Below are 16,035 nucleotides of genomic sequence, written 5' to 3' on the forward strand. Positions count from 1 at the left end.
TAATGCAGAACGCCACAGGATGTTTTTGTGCTGTTCAAGGGCAATTAGGTCTGGGGTGAACCAAGGGCTATATCTGTTCCTGGTTCTATTTTTTGAATGGGGCATGCTTATTTAAGATGGTGAGGAAAGCACTTTTAAAGAATAACCAGGCATCCTCTACTGACGGAATGAGGTCAATATCCTTCCAGGATACCTGGGCCAGGTCGATTTAGAAAGGCCTGCTCGCTGAAGTGTTTTAGGGAGCGTTTAACAGTGATGAGGGGTGGTCGCTTGACTGCAGACCCATTACGGACGCAGGCAAAAGTAGTGCATTGTCCTCCTCCTCTTTCTGATCCTCTGTCCTCCTCTCTGATCCTCTGTCCTCCTCTCTCTGATCCTCTGTCCTCCTCTCTTTCTGATCCTCTGTCCTCCTCTCTTTCTGATCCTCTGTCCCCCTCTCTTTCTGATCCTCTGTCCTCCTCTCTTTCTGATCCTCTGTCCTCCTCTCTTTCTGATCCTCTGTCCTCCTCTCTTTCTGATCCTCTGTCCTCTAGTTCTGATCCTCTGTCCTCCTCTAGTTCTGATCCTCTGTCCTCCTCTACTTCTGATCCTCTGTCCTCCTCTAGTTCTGATCCTCTGTCCTCCTCTCTCTCTGATCCTCTGTCCTCCTCTCTTTCTGATCCTCTGTCCCCCTCTCTTTCTGATCCTCTGTCCTCCTCTCTTTCTGATCCTCTGTCCTCCTCTCTTTCTGATCCTCTGTCCTCCTCTAGTTCTGATCCTCTGTCCTCCTCTCTTTCTGATCCTCTGTCCTCCTCTCTTTCTGATCCTCTGTCCTCTAGTTCTGATCCTCTGTCCTCCTCTCTTTCTGATCCTCTGTCCCCCTCTCTTTCTGATCCTCTGTCCTCCTCTCTTTCTGATCCTCTGTCCTCTAGTTCTGATCCTCTGTCCCCCTCTCTTTCTGATCCTCTGTCCCCCTCTCTTTCTGATCCTCTGTCCTCCTCTCTTTCTGATCCTCTGTCCTCTAGTTCTGATCCTCTGTCCCCCTCTCTTTCTGATCCTCTGTCCTCCTCTCTTTCTGATCCTCTGTCCTCCTCTAGTTCTGATCCTCTGTCCTCCTCTCTTTCTGATCCTCTGTCCTCCTCTCTCTCTGATCCTCTGTCCTCTAGTTCTGATCCTCTGTTCTCCTCTAGTTCTGATCCTCTGTCCTCCTCTCTCTGATCCTCTGTCCTCCTCTCTTTCTGATCCTCTGTCCTCCTCTAGTTCTGATCCTCTGTCCTCCTCTAGTTCTGATCCTCTGTCCTCCTCTCTTTCTGATCCTCTGTCCTCCTCTCTTTCTGATCCTCTGTCCTCCTCTAGTTCTGATCCTCTGTCCTCCTCTAGTTCTGATCCTCTGTCCTCCTCTCTTTCTGATCCTCTGTCCTCCTCTCTTTCTGATCCTCTGTCCCCCTCTCTTTCTGATCCTCTGTCCTCCTCTCTTTCTGATCCTCTGTCCTCCTCTCTTTCTGATCCTCTGTCCTCCTCTCTTTCTGATCCTCTGTCCTCTAGTTCTGATCCTCTGTCCTCCTCTAGTTCCGATCCTCTGTCCTCCTCTACTTCTGATCCTCTGTCCTCCTCTAGTTCTGATCCTCTGTCCTCCTCTCTCTCTGATCCTCTGTCCTCCTCTCTTTCTGATCCTCTGTCCCCCTCTCTTTCTGATCCTCTGTCCTCCTCTCTTTCTGATCCTCTGTCCTCCTCTCTTTCTGATCCTCTGTCCTCCTCTAGTTCTGATCCTCTGTCCTCCTCTCTTTCTGATCCTCTGTCCTCCTCTCTTTCTGATCCTCTGTCCTCTAGTTCTGATCCTCTGTCCTCCTCTCTTTCTGATCCTCTGTCCCCCTCTCTTTCTGATCCTCTGTCCTCCTCTCTTTCTGATCCTCTGTCCTCTAGTTCTGATCCTCTGTCCCCCTCTCTTTCTGATCCTCTGTCCCCCTCTCTTTCTGATCCTCTGTCCTCCTCTCTTTCTGATCCTCTGTCCTCTAGTTCTGATCCTCTGTCCCCCTCTCTTTCTGATCCTCTGTCCTCCTCTCTTTCTGATCCTCTGTCCTCCTCTAGTTCTGATCCTCTGTCCTCCTCTCTTTCTGATCCTCTGTCCTCCTCTCTCTCTGATCCTCTGTCCTCTAGTTCTGATCCTCTGTTCTCCTCTAGTTCTGATCCTCTGTCCTCCTCTCTCTGATCCTCTGTCCTCCTCTCTTTCTGATCCTCTGTCCTCCTCTAGTTCTGATCCTCTGTCCTCCTCTAGTTCTGATCCTCTGTCCTCCTCTCTTTCTGATCCTCTGTCCTCCTCTCTTTCTGATCCTCTGTCCTCCTCTAGTTCTGATCCTCTGTCCTCCTCTAGTTCTGATCCTCTGTCCTCCTCTAGTTCTGATCCTCTGTCCTCCTCTCTTTCTGATCCTCTGTCCTCCTCTAGTTCTGATCCTCTGTCCTCCTCTAGTTCTGATCCTCTGTCCTCCTCTCTTTCTGATCCTCTGTCCTCCTCTCTCTCTGATCCTCTGTCCCCCTCTCTTTCTGATCCTCTGTCCTCCTCTAGTTCTGATCCTCTTCCTCCTCTCTTTCACCCTCTTCCTCCAGTTGACCCCAGTCCAGCTCTATTTCAAACTCCTCCTCCACTGGCCCCTCGTCCTCCTCTTCGTCCTCCTCTTCCTCCTCTCTTCCAGTCTCCTCCATCGATTGAGAATGAGGGGGTCGGAGGCAGACTTCACCGCTGCCACTATGTTGGAAAAACAGCTCACAGTCCTCCCTCTAACATTTGATGTTGATGTTATACCCAGCTGCCTTCATCTCTTTCTGCTTCTTGATGACAATGGGCTTAACCCCTCCATTGGGTCAGTGTTGAGTTGATGATATAGACCAGTGCAGAAAGCTTGGGGTTTCTACCTCTCAGGGCCACAGAGGCAGCCACACAGTTGTGAATGGTGGAATGACCTGTTGCAGTATTGATGGTGGTATAAATCTCTTTTTCAGCTTCGGATCTAATTGGTTAGGGTGTGTTATGACGACCTGCAAAACAATGTGAAATTAAGACTGTATTATTCTGAAAATACAGTAGGTACGTAGACTACAGTACAAGTATATGCATGGAGTTTTGAGTGGGTGCTTGACTGGTAGTTAGCGAGGTGATGCATGTTCTGGATGTTGCTTCAAAAACACTTGAGTTGTGACGTACAGTATAATACGTCACACAGCGTTAATGGTTTGCCTGAAGATTCATCTTGAATTAAATTTCACTGATATATCGATCGCTCTGTTCATCACATCACGGAGAAGAAACGTTAGTGGGCATGGCGTTTGGCCGGAGAGGAACGGGTAGCCAGGTAACATCTACGGCTGTGTTTACACATGCTGTCCGAGGCCACGTTGCCCTGCTCAGACGTTGCATGCATCAACCAATGGTTACGTGCCAGGTCATCGACTGACAGATTGCTGTAACATATGATGGGGTCAGCTGATAGGTAAAATACTTATCCAGGCGTTGTAAGATCTGGCATTTGTCAGCAATGCCTGGGCAAAGGAACGCTCCCCAATTCTCATGATTTTTTTTCCCACTAATTGATCTTTTGACCGATCGCATGAGGGATTTATTCATTACGCCGAACTGTTACAAAACGTTTTACAACAGAAACTGTTTACTCCAAACGGAAAACGCTTTGCAACAAAAAATAAGAGTTTCTATTGGACAAATTCAGGTATGTCCCTCCCCGTTTCATTCCGTTTGCGGTAAACGATTTTCGTTGCAAGACGTAATGAATACACCCCAGATATTTTCACATCAGATATTTTTCAGAGCTGATATGATTAGTCAAAATACAAATTATTGGAAGAAAAAAAATAATAATCTGAATTGGGCTGCCTGTGTAAACGCAGCCTAAATACCCTCATTGTCTTATGTCCGATAGCGAGTCGATACCGCCTGCACTGATTGGTTGAGGGACAGTGATGTACCCTATGGTTTCAACTATATTTGGTTGCTATGGTAATAGCTGCATAGTTGGTTGTTGGTTACCGGACCAGACTGCTCCTCAGGGGACCATTTTATAGGGAGCAAGTGTTGTCTTAAACTATGTGTACAATTAAAATGTCTGGCTGCAAAGAACTAGGTCGCAGTTGTAAATGAGAACTTGTTCTCAACTGGCCTACCTGGTTAAATAAAAGGTGAAATAAATAAAGTAAAACTAGGCCTACGGCAGCCATTGTTGTTTGTTTACATTTTCTGCATCTTTCTGAACGCACCAAAGATGGTGGAGAAATGAAGAGTTCACTCAGGCCGTTTACCATTGAAGAAAGACAAAAAAACACTTCCGGTCTACTTAACTGGGTGTGTCTCCCATAAGCACCTATGCAATCGCTGCTGGGTCTGGTCTACTTAGTTCATTGACTTTCATTGAACCAGAAACAAAACTGCGAGTGGGATGTCTCGCTCCCTCTTCCGTCTCTGATAAATCGCTTTGATTCTTTAATTGGTCTCTGGCTCCCCCCTGTGGATACACTTGAAGCTCTCCACAGTAGACAATGTGCAGTAGGCTACACAGTTAATATACTAAATATGGATTCTACGTGTGTGTGTGTGTGTGTGTGTGTGTGTGTGTGTGTGTGTGTGTGTGTGTGTGTGTGTGTGTGTGTGTGTGTGTGTGTGTGTGTGTGTGTGTGTGTGTGTGTGTGTGTGTGTGTGTGTGTGTGTGTGTGTGTGTGGTCTTCCATTTGACTATCAGTTCATAGTTTTATGACTAAGTCCTCAATTCAAAGTCCAATCGAAAGTCCACTGAACGTATTGGGTCGCACCTGTACAGCTGTAGCTGCCACATACCTGGTGGACATGTTGGGTAGCCACACTAGTTACCACAAACACAAAGTCATAAACCCTTCCTATAGGGGTTATATATTTACAGGAAAACTATTTATAAAATGTTTATTGTTAAAATGTGATAAACACTACTAACCTTATGCTTAACCCTTACCTTACATTTTTATTTCGTGAATTTTTACGATATTGCCAATTTTGACTTTATGGCTGTGCTATCTAGTGGAAACCTGTCGCCTGCGTTCATGTTTTTCTACGTCAGAGAGTTCCCTGTGACGTCAGTTGAAAGAGCAATTCGACTCGTGATGCCGCGTTCAAACCAGCTGGGAACTCGGAAATCTCCGACTTCAGTGCGTTCACGACATCTGGCACCTCGGGGGGGGGGGGGGGGGTGACGCGCTCTGACTGGGAAAAAAAATCGTTTTGAACGGTCATCCAACTCGGCATTTCAAAATGGAAACTCTTAAATCTTTCTAGCTCGACCGACTTTCCGGTCATGATTAGACCTCCTTCGTTTTCCCACGTTCCCAGTTGTCTTTAAGATGACTGCAGGATGGTGACTGCAGGATGAGTGATCACAATCACCAAATCCGTAGACTACGGATTCCGGATTCTATTACCGCATATACTGTAATATGAGTTCATAAATAAATGTCGAATATATTTCCACTATTGGTAGCTAGAGGTCGCTGAACGGCATCTTTGTTCTGTGAATTTTATCTTTATTTAACTAGGCAAGTCAGTTAAGAACAGAGACCATAGCTACTGTAAGCAAGAAGCTACATTAAATAATGTTTCATAATGTAGTATTAGTTGTACAATTTACTGTAAAGGAGGACTAATTTGTAACAGTATTCTTGATTTTTCTCTCACATGTTCATTTTTCATTCTATTTGCAGGTTATATCCGCCTAGTCCTTATACCTTCTGCTTGGACTGCCTTCAACAATCCACCGTTTTTTTCTCTCCGCCTACTCAATCTCTATCATTCTAGATGGTAAATAAGAACAAGTGAATCATCTTCAAACCCATGTTTAAACATGAAATATAATGCTAAATATTCTCATGATTTGTGATATGCCTACTTAACAGTAGTCCAAGGTTTGTATGCACATTCCATTTGCCAAAACAGTTTTTACACTTTACGACAGACTCCTCCAACTCAAAGTTAAAATCGCATTACAATAACGTCCAGTTGAACCTGTGTATATTTATGCTTATCGAACAGTAGGCCACAGTTTCTGTGTTCCTGTAGCATAGGCTTCACATTAACATGTGTAGTTTCCTCTGCTGTCCAGGGCTGGATAGATGGCTAGCTCAGAGGCTTGGGCAGACCTCCAGATTTGGGACCTGGCTAGACGTAGTGACAGACAACCTTGGGAGAAGCATTGTGTGGAGCCAGCTGTACGAAGTAGGAAGGTTATGTGCCTTCAACACATAGGCTGAGTCCCAAATGCCACTTTATTCTCTATATAGTGCACTACTACTTTTGACCAGAGCCTTATGGGTCCGGGTCAAAAGTAATGCACTATATAGGGTATAGTGTGCCATTTGTAGCCCACAAAATGGTGAGTGCACCGTGAACCTCTCCACCCTCTCAGGGCTGGGCGTCTCAGGCTCCTCACACTTCTGGATTCCCTCCTACCTAGCAGGTTGCTCCTACCAGGTGGCATGGAGAGAATCTGTGACTGCACCACATACTCTTACTACTGGTGTCCCCCAGGACTCGGTTCTAGGCCCTCTCCTCTTTTCTCTTTATAAGGCTCTATCATATCCTCACATGGCCCTATCATTGCTATTGTAACCGATGTGAAATGGCTAGTTAGTTAGCGGTGGTGCGCGCTAATAGCGTTTCAATCAGTGACGTCACTCGCTCTGAGACTTGAAGTAGGGTTTCCCCTTGCGTTGCAAGGGCCGCGGCTTTTGTGGCGCGATGGGTAACGATGCTTCGTGGGTGTCAGTTGTTGATGTGTGCAAGGGTCCCTGGTTTGAGCCCGGGTTGGGACGGAACCTACACTGTTACACTATGCTGATGAAACTCAACTACTTTTCTCATTCTCCCCCCTTCTGACATACAGGTGGCAATATGCATCTCTGCCTGCCTGACAGATATATCAGCTTGGATGTCATCCCACCACCTCAAGCTCAACCTCGACAAGACAGAGCTGCTCTTCCTCCCGGGAAAGGCCTGCACGCTCCAAGACCTCTCCATCACGGTTGACAATTCCACGGTGTCCCCCTCCCAGAGTGCAAAGAGCCTTGGTGTGACCCTGCAAACATCAAAGCAGTGACTCGCTCCTGCAGGTTCATGCTCTACAACGGCTATTCCCAAACTAGGGTACGCGCAAGGTTGTCAGGGGTACGCCAAATACAAAAAAATGTACTCACATTTTCAAACAGTCCATTTAGATTTTCTCCCAGGGGCTATACATTTGGGTGATGTCTTTTTCTCGCCTGAGTAGCCTCGCAGCCTGAGTAGCCTCGTAGCCTGAGTAGCCTCGTTTCACTGCCAAAAATAAAATTAAACCATCTAGTGTTCAGTGAAGTAACAACACAATGTCAAATACAGGAAGTCTAGTCAAATAATGAACATCCAATCACATTAACCGTTACTCTCTGGCGGGAAACCTTCACTCTTGCACAAACATTTAGAAACAAAACATGACAATTTGAAAAATAAGTCACAGGAGTTTTTGGAGCGAGAATTAAGACGACTTTTGAGTAGTAAGACGTGTATAAAAGCAACAGATACCATTAATAAGAAGGGTCTAGAAGTGTGTCCGTTACATTTATGGGGAGTCAGTTAATTATTATTTTTTTTACCTTTATTTAACTAGGCAAGTCAGTTATTATTTTCAATGACGTCCTAGGAACAGTATGCTGCCTGCCACCCCCAGGAAGACATCCTCTTCTGAAAACCACTGGACACCAGGACAACAGGAGGATATTTTTAAAGTACTGGACAGCTTTGTGACATCAAATGGACTTTGGTGGTCAAGATGTGTTGGTATCTGTACTGATGGAACAAAGGCCATGACAGGGAGTCATAGTGGAGTGGTAACGCGCATGCAAGCAGTTGCTCCAGACGCCACTTGGGTACACTGCAGCATCCACCGAGAGGCTCTTGTTGCCAAGGGAATACCTGACAGCATTTTGGACACTACAGTGAAAATGGTTAACTTTGTTAAAGCAAGGCCCCTGAACTCTCATGTTTTTTCTGCAATTATATGGGCAGCGACAATGTAACGCTTTTACAACATACAGAAGTGCGCTGGTTATCAAGGGGCAAAGTATTGACATGTTTTTTTAAATTGAGAGACAAGATTAAAGTTTTCTTTACTGTCCATAATTTTCACTTGTCTGACCGCTTGCATGATGACGAGTTTCTCACACGACTGGCCTGTCTGGGTGATGTTTTTTATCGCCTGAATGATCTGAATCTACGGACAATGTCAAATGTGATATAGCGAAGCACCTGAGTGAGTTGGGTGCACAATTACACAGGTACTTTCCCGAAACGGACGACACAAACAACTGGATTCGTTATCCCTTTCATGCCTGCAGTCCACTTACCGATATCTGAACAAGAGAGCTTCATCAAAATTGCAACAAGTGGTTCTGTGAAAATGTCATTTAATCAGAAGCCACTGCCAGATTTCTGGATTGGGCTGTGCTCAGAGTATCCTGCCTTGGCAAATCCCGCTGTTAAGACACTGATGCCCTTTGCAACCACGTACCTATGTGAAAGTGGATTCTCAGCTCTCACTAGCATGAAAACTAAATACAGGCACAGACTGTGTGTGGAAAATGATTTAAGACTGAGACTCTCTCCAATACAACCCAACATTGTAGAGATATGAGCATCCTTTCAAGCACACCCTTCTCATTAACCTGTGGTGACTTATTCACAATTTTCAAAGAACAAATAAGGTTTTATATGTAAGATGGTTAAATAAAGAGCAAAATAATTGATTATTTATGCCCTGGTCCTATAAGAGCTCACAGACAGTTCTCTATGGGTACAGGCCATCATGGCTAAAGGTAAAGGAGTAATCCACTATACTGTCTCTTTGAAGCTATCCTTCAGTCTATGACATGTCGTTTCATAAACGTTTCACAGAAGTGGTCTGCTAAAGTAAGACATTCTAATTAGAGGGTTCTCTGCTGTATCTACCAATCATGTTTTGGTTCATCTCAATGAACAATATATTTTAAGTTAGAAAATGGAATAAGATGGACCTGATCCTAGACACCGAGACACTTTTGAATACAGGCTCTGGTTTTCAGACTGAAGTAAATGGAAAGATCCTGGAATATTCTTTCTCATGTTGCAAGAATTTCAGACGCCCCTGGGGACGTGGGTGATTTAGTGGTTTACACGGTCTACCCCTGTGGCTGTATGGGTACCAGCGGCAGCGCGGGGGTCCTCTCCCACCCCCACCCCCTCTGCGCCCCCCTCTGGCTGCAAACGCTGGGGACTCTGATCCTGGCAGCAGGGAAGCTCCTGGGTGTCTCAGTAAGTCACAACTGTCTGCTGGAATTACACTGATATAAACACACATACATGTTGACACTGTATCCCCTCCCCGTCTGTCTTGCTCTCCAGATATGGTGCGTTTGGGCTCACATTAAATACCTTACCAAAGATGAGGTGGAGGAACAGAGCGAGTGAAAAGGACAGAACACTGCAGAACTCTGTTCTATGCTGCTGATAAAGCGTCAGGAACTCCTATTTTGATGTACACCCGAAAAACAACGATGTAAGTGTTGTTACATAGATGCTGTGTTCACGATGCATGATTAATACATAATTCAAGGTTTATTTGATGTAGTAAATAAATAAATGATTTATTGATGTATAGATAAGAATTTAAATGTGATGTAACATGTAAATTAACGTTAGGCCATTGTCTGTGTTTTTATGTTCCATCCCGGAACTAACGTTCTCTGTTGTTACTGCTACGGAATGTGTTAATTGACTGTGTGTAATCTAACTTAAGCAGATCTTAGTCTGAGTCATAATTGTTGATGGCAGAGGCTAAGAAAGACAGTAAAGGGACTTTCAAGGGACTTTAAGGATTCAAGAACCTCTTTTCAGGACAAGCAGCCAACGAGGTATTTTTTTCAACCTATAGAACTTTGTTTATAGTCGCGCCAAGTTCCATTTGTATTGTCGCGCCGAGCGCCATTTGTAATGTTGCGCCGAGCGCCATTTGTAATGTTGCGCCGAGCGCCATTTGTATTGTTGCGCCGAGCGCCATTTGTATTTCTTTGTTTCAGTACTGTATAATTTATCAACGTTACTGTGTTCATTCAAACATATAGTTCTCACGGCGTGACGTGGATGCATCGGAGAAAAAGACCTGCAATGCAATAAACGCGCGTTTCAAGGAACCAACCTGTGTCTGTTGTGGTGAAGAGAGCTACAAACGACATTCAATTAAAACCCAAGTTTTGATTTTAAACGAGCCCTAAAAGACAAAGTGAAGAACTTCTGAATGGGAGTACACATACTATTGCTACATCCTGCTGTGATTTCACTCTTTCTATGCACTTAGCAAAAGTAATAATGAGACGATGGGTCCATGAAGGTGGTCGCACCACTTGAATATTCACTTCTGCTTTGTTAACTTTGACTTTTAAAGTACTGTATTTATACCAAATTTATTGAAAAAGTTTTTTTTTTTTACTGGTTTCAAAGTATTTGTACCTGGTTCTAACTTGCGTTCTTTGTTCTGATCTTGTCCACATTCTGATTGTGATCAGATCTTCCTGACATTTTTGTTGTTGTTGACAGGTATAGACAAGACACCGAATGTGATCTGATCTTCCTGACCACCGCCGGAGGTAGTCAGACACGGATTGTGATCTGGATATCTCACAAATGTAAACTGATCTGGACAGAGAAACCATTTATACTGAACAAAAATATAAAACGCAACAATGAATGATTTTACTGAGTTACAGTTCATATAAAGAAAATCAGTCAATTAAAATAAATTCATTAGGTCCTAAAAATCTATGGATTTCACATGACTGGGCAGGGGCGCAGCCATGGGTGGGCTTAGAAGGACATAGGCCCACCCACTAGAATATGTGTCCCCCCCCACAAAAGGGCTTTACTACAGACAGAAATGCTCCTCAGTTTCATCATCTGTCCGGGTGGCTCTCAGATGAAGCTGGAAAAAATGTCAGGATCTTTTATTTCAGCTCATGAAACCAACACTTTTTACATGTTTTTTTTTTTTGTTCAGTATAAAAATCATAATTATTCTACCCACTAAAATCACTGACAGGTGGCTCCATTGATGGATTTACATCAACGTGTCTTACAATAAATAAATCATATTTTGTAAAAGGATAGCTGTAAAATAATTTGCATAAAAAGGAAGGGACCAGGAAATCTTGTCACCACACTACAAGTACAACTGGAGGGACAACCTGTTTGAGAAAGTGGTCCAAAGCTGCATTTTTGATATTGTAACATAACGAGTAAATAAAGAGTTGTGGACTGGAGAGATGTCAGTGTAGTGAATAATGTTGTCCTTTACTAAAGGCGTCAGTGTATTGAATCTGATCCCTTTATGACTGGTATGGCAATTACTACTCATCTCAGCCACTAAATGCACATTTACACTGAATAGAAATATAAAACATCCAACAAGTTCTAAGATTTTACTGGAGTTACAGTTTATAAGGAAATCAGTCAATTAAAACATGTATTAAACCCTAATCTATGGATTTCACATGACTGGGAATACTGACATCTTAACAAAAAAAGTAGGGGTGTGGATCAGAAAACCAGTCACTATCTGGTGTGACCACCATTTGCCTCATGCAGCACGACACATGTCGTTGTGGCCTGTGGAATGTTGTCCCACTCTTCTTCAATGGCTGTGCGAAGTTGCTAGATATTGGTGGGAACTGGAAGTGAGGTGATGGCGATGGATGAACGGCACGACAATGGGCCTCAGGATCTAGTCACAGTATCGATATAATGCAGTTGTGTTCGTTGGCCGTAGCTTATGCCTGCCCTTACCATAACCCCAGCATGGGCACTCTGTTCACAATGTTGACAGCAGCAAACCGCTCGCCCACACGTCGCCATACACCTGGTCTGCCATCTGCCCGGTACAGTTGAAACTGGGATTCATCCGTGAAGAGCAGACTTCTCCAGCGTGCCAGTGGCCATCGAAGGTGAGACCCTGGTGGATTACGACGTCGAACTGCAGTCAGGTCAAAACCCTGGTGAGGACGACGAGCACACAGATGAGCTTCCCCGAGACGGTTTCTTACAGTTTTTACAGGAAATATTTGGGTTGTGCAAACCCACAGTTTCATTAGCTGTCTGGGTGGCTGGTCTCAGATGATCCTGCAGGTTAAGGAGCCGGATGTGGACGTCCTGGGCTGGTGTAGTTACACATGGCCTGCGGTTGTAAGGCTGGTTGGACGTACTGCCAATCTAAAAATTACGGAGGCGGCTTATGGTAGAGAAATTAACAATTTTATCTGGCGACAGCTCTGGTGGACATTCCTGCAGTTTGCACTCTCCCTCAACTTAAGACATCTGTGGCATTGTGCTGTGTGACAAAACAGCACATTGTAGAGTGGCCTTTTATTGTCCCAAGCACAAGGTGCACCTGTGTAATGATCATTCTATTTAATCAGCTTCTTGATATGCCACACCTGTCAGGTGGATGGATTATCTTGGCAAAGGAGAAATGCTCACTAACAGGGATGTAAACAAAATTTGTGCAGAACATTTGAGAGCATTACACTTTTTGTGCATATAGAACATTTCTGGGATCTTTTATTTCAGCTCATGAAACCAACACTTTACATGTGTTTATATTTTTGTTCAGTATAGAGATATAATTATGTGATTTAAGTCATCAAAACATGTTAGTGATTTGATAGAATACAACATCTAGCGACTCAGAGAAATGTACTTCCATTCATTTTAGAGCTCACAGCTTTATTTAGCTTTTTCCTTTACACTCGTCATCCATCTTTATCAAACCAGGAAGTCCCCTCCCCCACGCTGGTCTACTGTTCCCTTTCAAAAAAAAACACAGCAGGTCACATTGTGGACCACCACTATTGTCACATGATGCACAGACATCTTTGTAAAAAGGTCTTCCCATACATTCCGAAGATGACATTCCAAAAGAGGTCTATAATATGGTCTGGGTGCGTTCTATTTCATTCCCTTCACAGTTCTAGAATAGATGTTTAGTTCTAGAGAGTGGTCACTTGAGACCTTGGAGCAGCATTACGGGGCGGTAGGGTAGCCTAGTGGTTAGAGCGTTGTGCCAATAACCGAAAGGTTGCTAGATCAAATCCCCGATCTGACAAGGTAAAAATCAATCGCTCTGCCCCTGAACAAGGCAGTTTAACCCACTGTTCCCCGGTAGGCCGTCATTATAAATAAGACTTTGTTCTTAACCGACTTGCCTAGTTAAGTAAATAGGTTAATTACCTGCTGGTCAAATGGTCCCTGGCCGGTAAGTACTGTATGTCTACTCCAATAGTTAAGGTCTTGAGGTGATGTCAAAGTCTTATGCTTTTCCCACAGACAGCCTGTCAGGTTGTTACGAGAAGAGGGGGGGGGGGGGGGGGGGGGTTAGTAGCAAGCATAGAAGGTGTAAAAAGATGAGTACTTGGAGCCAGAGAAGGTCAGAGCACCGCTGCAGCTAGGTGTCCTTTAAGGGCTAAGGCTTGGACTTCAGCACGGGGCAGACAGTAATAACACTGCTGCCGTAGACACGCTACTAACACAACACAGATATCCAGATACCTACAGCACTTTGGAGGGAGAGGTCAAGCTTTGTAATTAAAAAAATAAAATTAAAAAAATATCTGAAAAAAAAAAAAAACTGACTCCACAGTTAGACAAAAGGTGTGACATGTAATCTAGCAAAAGTGAAAACGCTGTGGCATTTAACCCAATGTTCAACCCCTACACACTTTCAATGTGGTTCTGAAGAGGCAGGCAAGGGGAGGATTGCTTGTAAACTCACTCCAATGGGAAAAGAGTGAGCAGAAACCCTTTGAGATGGTGCTGAGAGGACACTGGTCTCCCACCTTAGGTCACAAATCAAATTAGGCTCATCCTTCTGAAACCATAGCATTGGGCTTTTGAAAAAACACACTTTGCATATAAATGATAATATTGGCATTTAAATTAAGCTATGTCAGAACTACGCTGCATGGAAAGCAATATTAAATAAAACAAAATAAAAGAACATTAAACCCACTGGAACATGTGTTCCACTGATTAATAACCCCCTCCAACAAATGGTCCGAAAGTTTAAAAAATATATTTAAAAGTAAAATCCATCCTTCAAAAAAAGGACCTCCCATACTTTCGAGGACCAGAGTTAATCTGTAAAATGGAACTGAAATGTTTATTTTACAACACAAACTGATGGGATAAACCTGCAATATTGTTCACTGTATTAGTCACAACAAGCTCATGACCAATGATGTATAGAAAAAAAAAAAGAAAAACAAAGCTGGGATCGCTGATGCTATGTATTGGCCAATGAGAGGCTTTGAAGCCACCGGTCGGCCATATTGGTACTCCCCAGAAGAAGCAGCCCTCCATAGAATGAATGGAATTCTGCAGTATTTCAATGAACAATGTCTCTCAAGGACAAAATTACATGTATTTAGGAATTTAGTTGTAGTGGGGAGAGTAACAGAACTTTCAACAACAAAAAATTATACTTTGAAGAAAATACGTTTTACATTTCTATCACACAATTTAAAAGGTATGCATTAAGGTGTCTAATAGAACAAGTGTGGCAAAAACAAACGTAGACATTAATGCATTTCTTTAGCTTCCAACATTTTTACAATGGTTGGGGAGTGCCAAGTTGTAAGCACGTGACTTCAACACAGCGCCCCCTATCAGTCATGAGATATATATATATATATATATCATTGCACATTTCGTTCAAATTGTCCTTCCTTTGTGGTGACACCTGGGAGGGACGTGGGTAGAAACATTTCTCAGTCTGCGTCCTAAACGACACACTATTCCCTATATAGTGCAGCCCCCTCGTCGTGGCCGTTGACTCCGACGAGGGGGCTGTGGTGACAAAATAACATAGTAGGGTATTTCCATGTCACCGACAGAGAGAGTGACAGTGAGACAGTGTATTCTCCTGGTGGTCAGAGCTACACTGGTTCAGATACAAAATAAGTTATCAAAACCCAAATAAAAAAAAAGGCAAAAGTAAGAAAATTAACTAAAAAAAAGTGGCGGTTTCTGAAATTTCCATGATGAAACGTAAGTCTTTTTTGAAAATCTCTGTTCTCTTCTTAAAGAAGTCAAATAAATAGTTAGCTCCTTGGATTGGATTGGTGTGAGGGGGTTGGGTGAACCAGTCCCATCCTGGATGCTTCTTGCTGTGTGTGTGTGTGTGTGTGTGTGTGTGTGTGTTTGTGTCTCAGCCCAGGCAGGCTCGTGTGGGCCCATAGCTCTGGGCCAGTAGGAAGGTCTGTACCACTTCCTGTGTCTGCTGGGGACTAGTATTAACATCCTCTAGGGCATCCGCCACAGCAAACTGCCTATCCCGGAGTCGGTTCCAGTTAGACAGCACGTTGTGATACTCAAACACCTTCTCATAGTTCCCTACTGAGTTGTAGAGTTTGATCAGCCCCCGGTAGTCGTACTCCAGACCGCTGTAGCCCTCACCGAATAGTTTCTTACCTGACAGGGGAAAGATACATGGGTAAAAACATAGAAACAGATGAAGACCTACACAAGCAAGTGCCTTCAGAGAAGTATTCACACGTCTTGATTTCTTCCACATTTTGTTGTGTCACAAAGTGGGATTAAAATGGATTTGATTGTCATTTTTTTTGTCCATGATCTAAGAAAGATTCTAATATTTATTTAAAAAAATAAAAACGGATATATTTTGATTAGATAAGTACTCGACCCTGAGTCAATACATGTTAGAATCATTACAGCTGTGAGTCTTTCTGGGTTAGTCTCTAAGAGCTTTGCACATCTGGATTGTGCAACATTTGCCCATTATTCTTTTAAAATTCTTCAAGCTCTGTCAAGTTGGTTGTTGATCATTGATAGGAAGCCATTTTCAAGTCTTGCCATCGATTTTCAAGACGATTAAGTCAAAACTCTAACTAGGCCACTCATGAACAATCAACGTCGTCTTGGTAAGCAACTCCAGTGTATATTTGGCCTTGTGTTTTAGG

The 16,035-nt window shown here is 43.6% G+C and overlaps 1 protein-coding gene across 2 annotated transcripts in view; it reads right to left on the bottom strand.

Annotated features, from left to right (window-relative positions):
• Window positions 1-4,635: 4,635 nt before the first annotated feature.
• Window positions 4,636-16,035, bottom strand: part of LOC115163814 (amyloid protein-binding protein 2) — a 30,124-nt gene continuing 18,724 nt past the window's right edge. Inside the window, exons 13-14 of one of the 2 annotated variants that reach the window (XM_029715997.1) lie at window positions 15,258-15,526; window positions 4,636-4,701 (exon numbers count right to left, since the gene is read on the bottom strand). In XM_029715997.1, the coding sequence (XP_029571857.1) occupies window positions 15,264-15,526 (263 nt within the window). In that variant the 3' untranslated portion in view covers window positions 4,636-4,701; window positions 15,258-15,263. Of the gene's footprint in view, window positions 4,702-14,189; window positions 15,527-16,035 lie in introns of those variants that run through there. The other variant, XM_029715996.1, reaches the window with a different exon arrangement.

The sequence above is a fragment of the Salmo trutta genome, chromosome 26 (assembly GCF_901001165.1).
Source record: "Salmo trutta chromosome 26, fSalTru1.1, whole genome shotgun sequence".
Classification (NCBI taxonomy): domain Eukaryota; kingdom Metazoa; phylum Chordata; class Actinopteri; order Salmoniformes; family Salmonidae; genus Salmo; species Salmo trutta.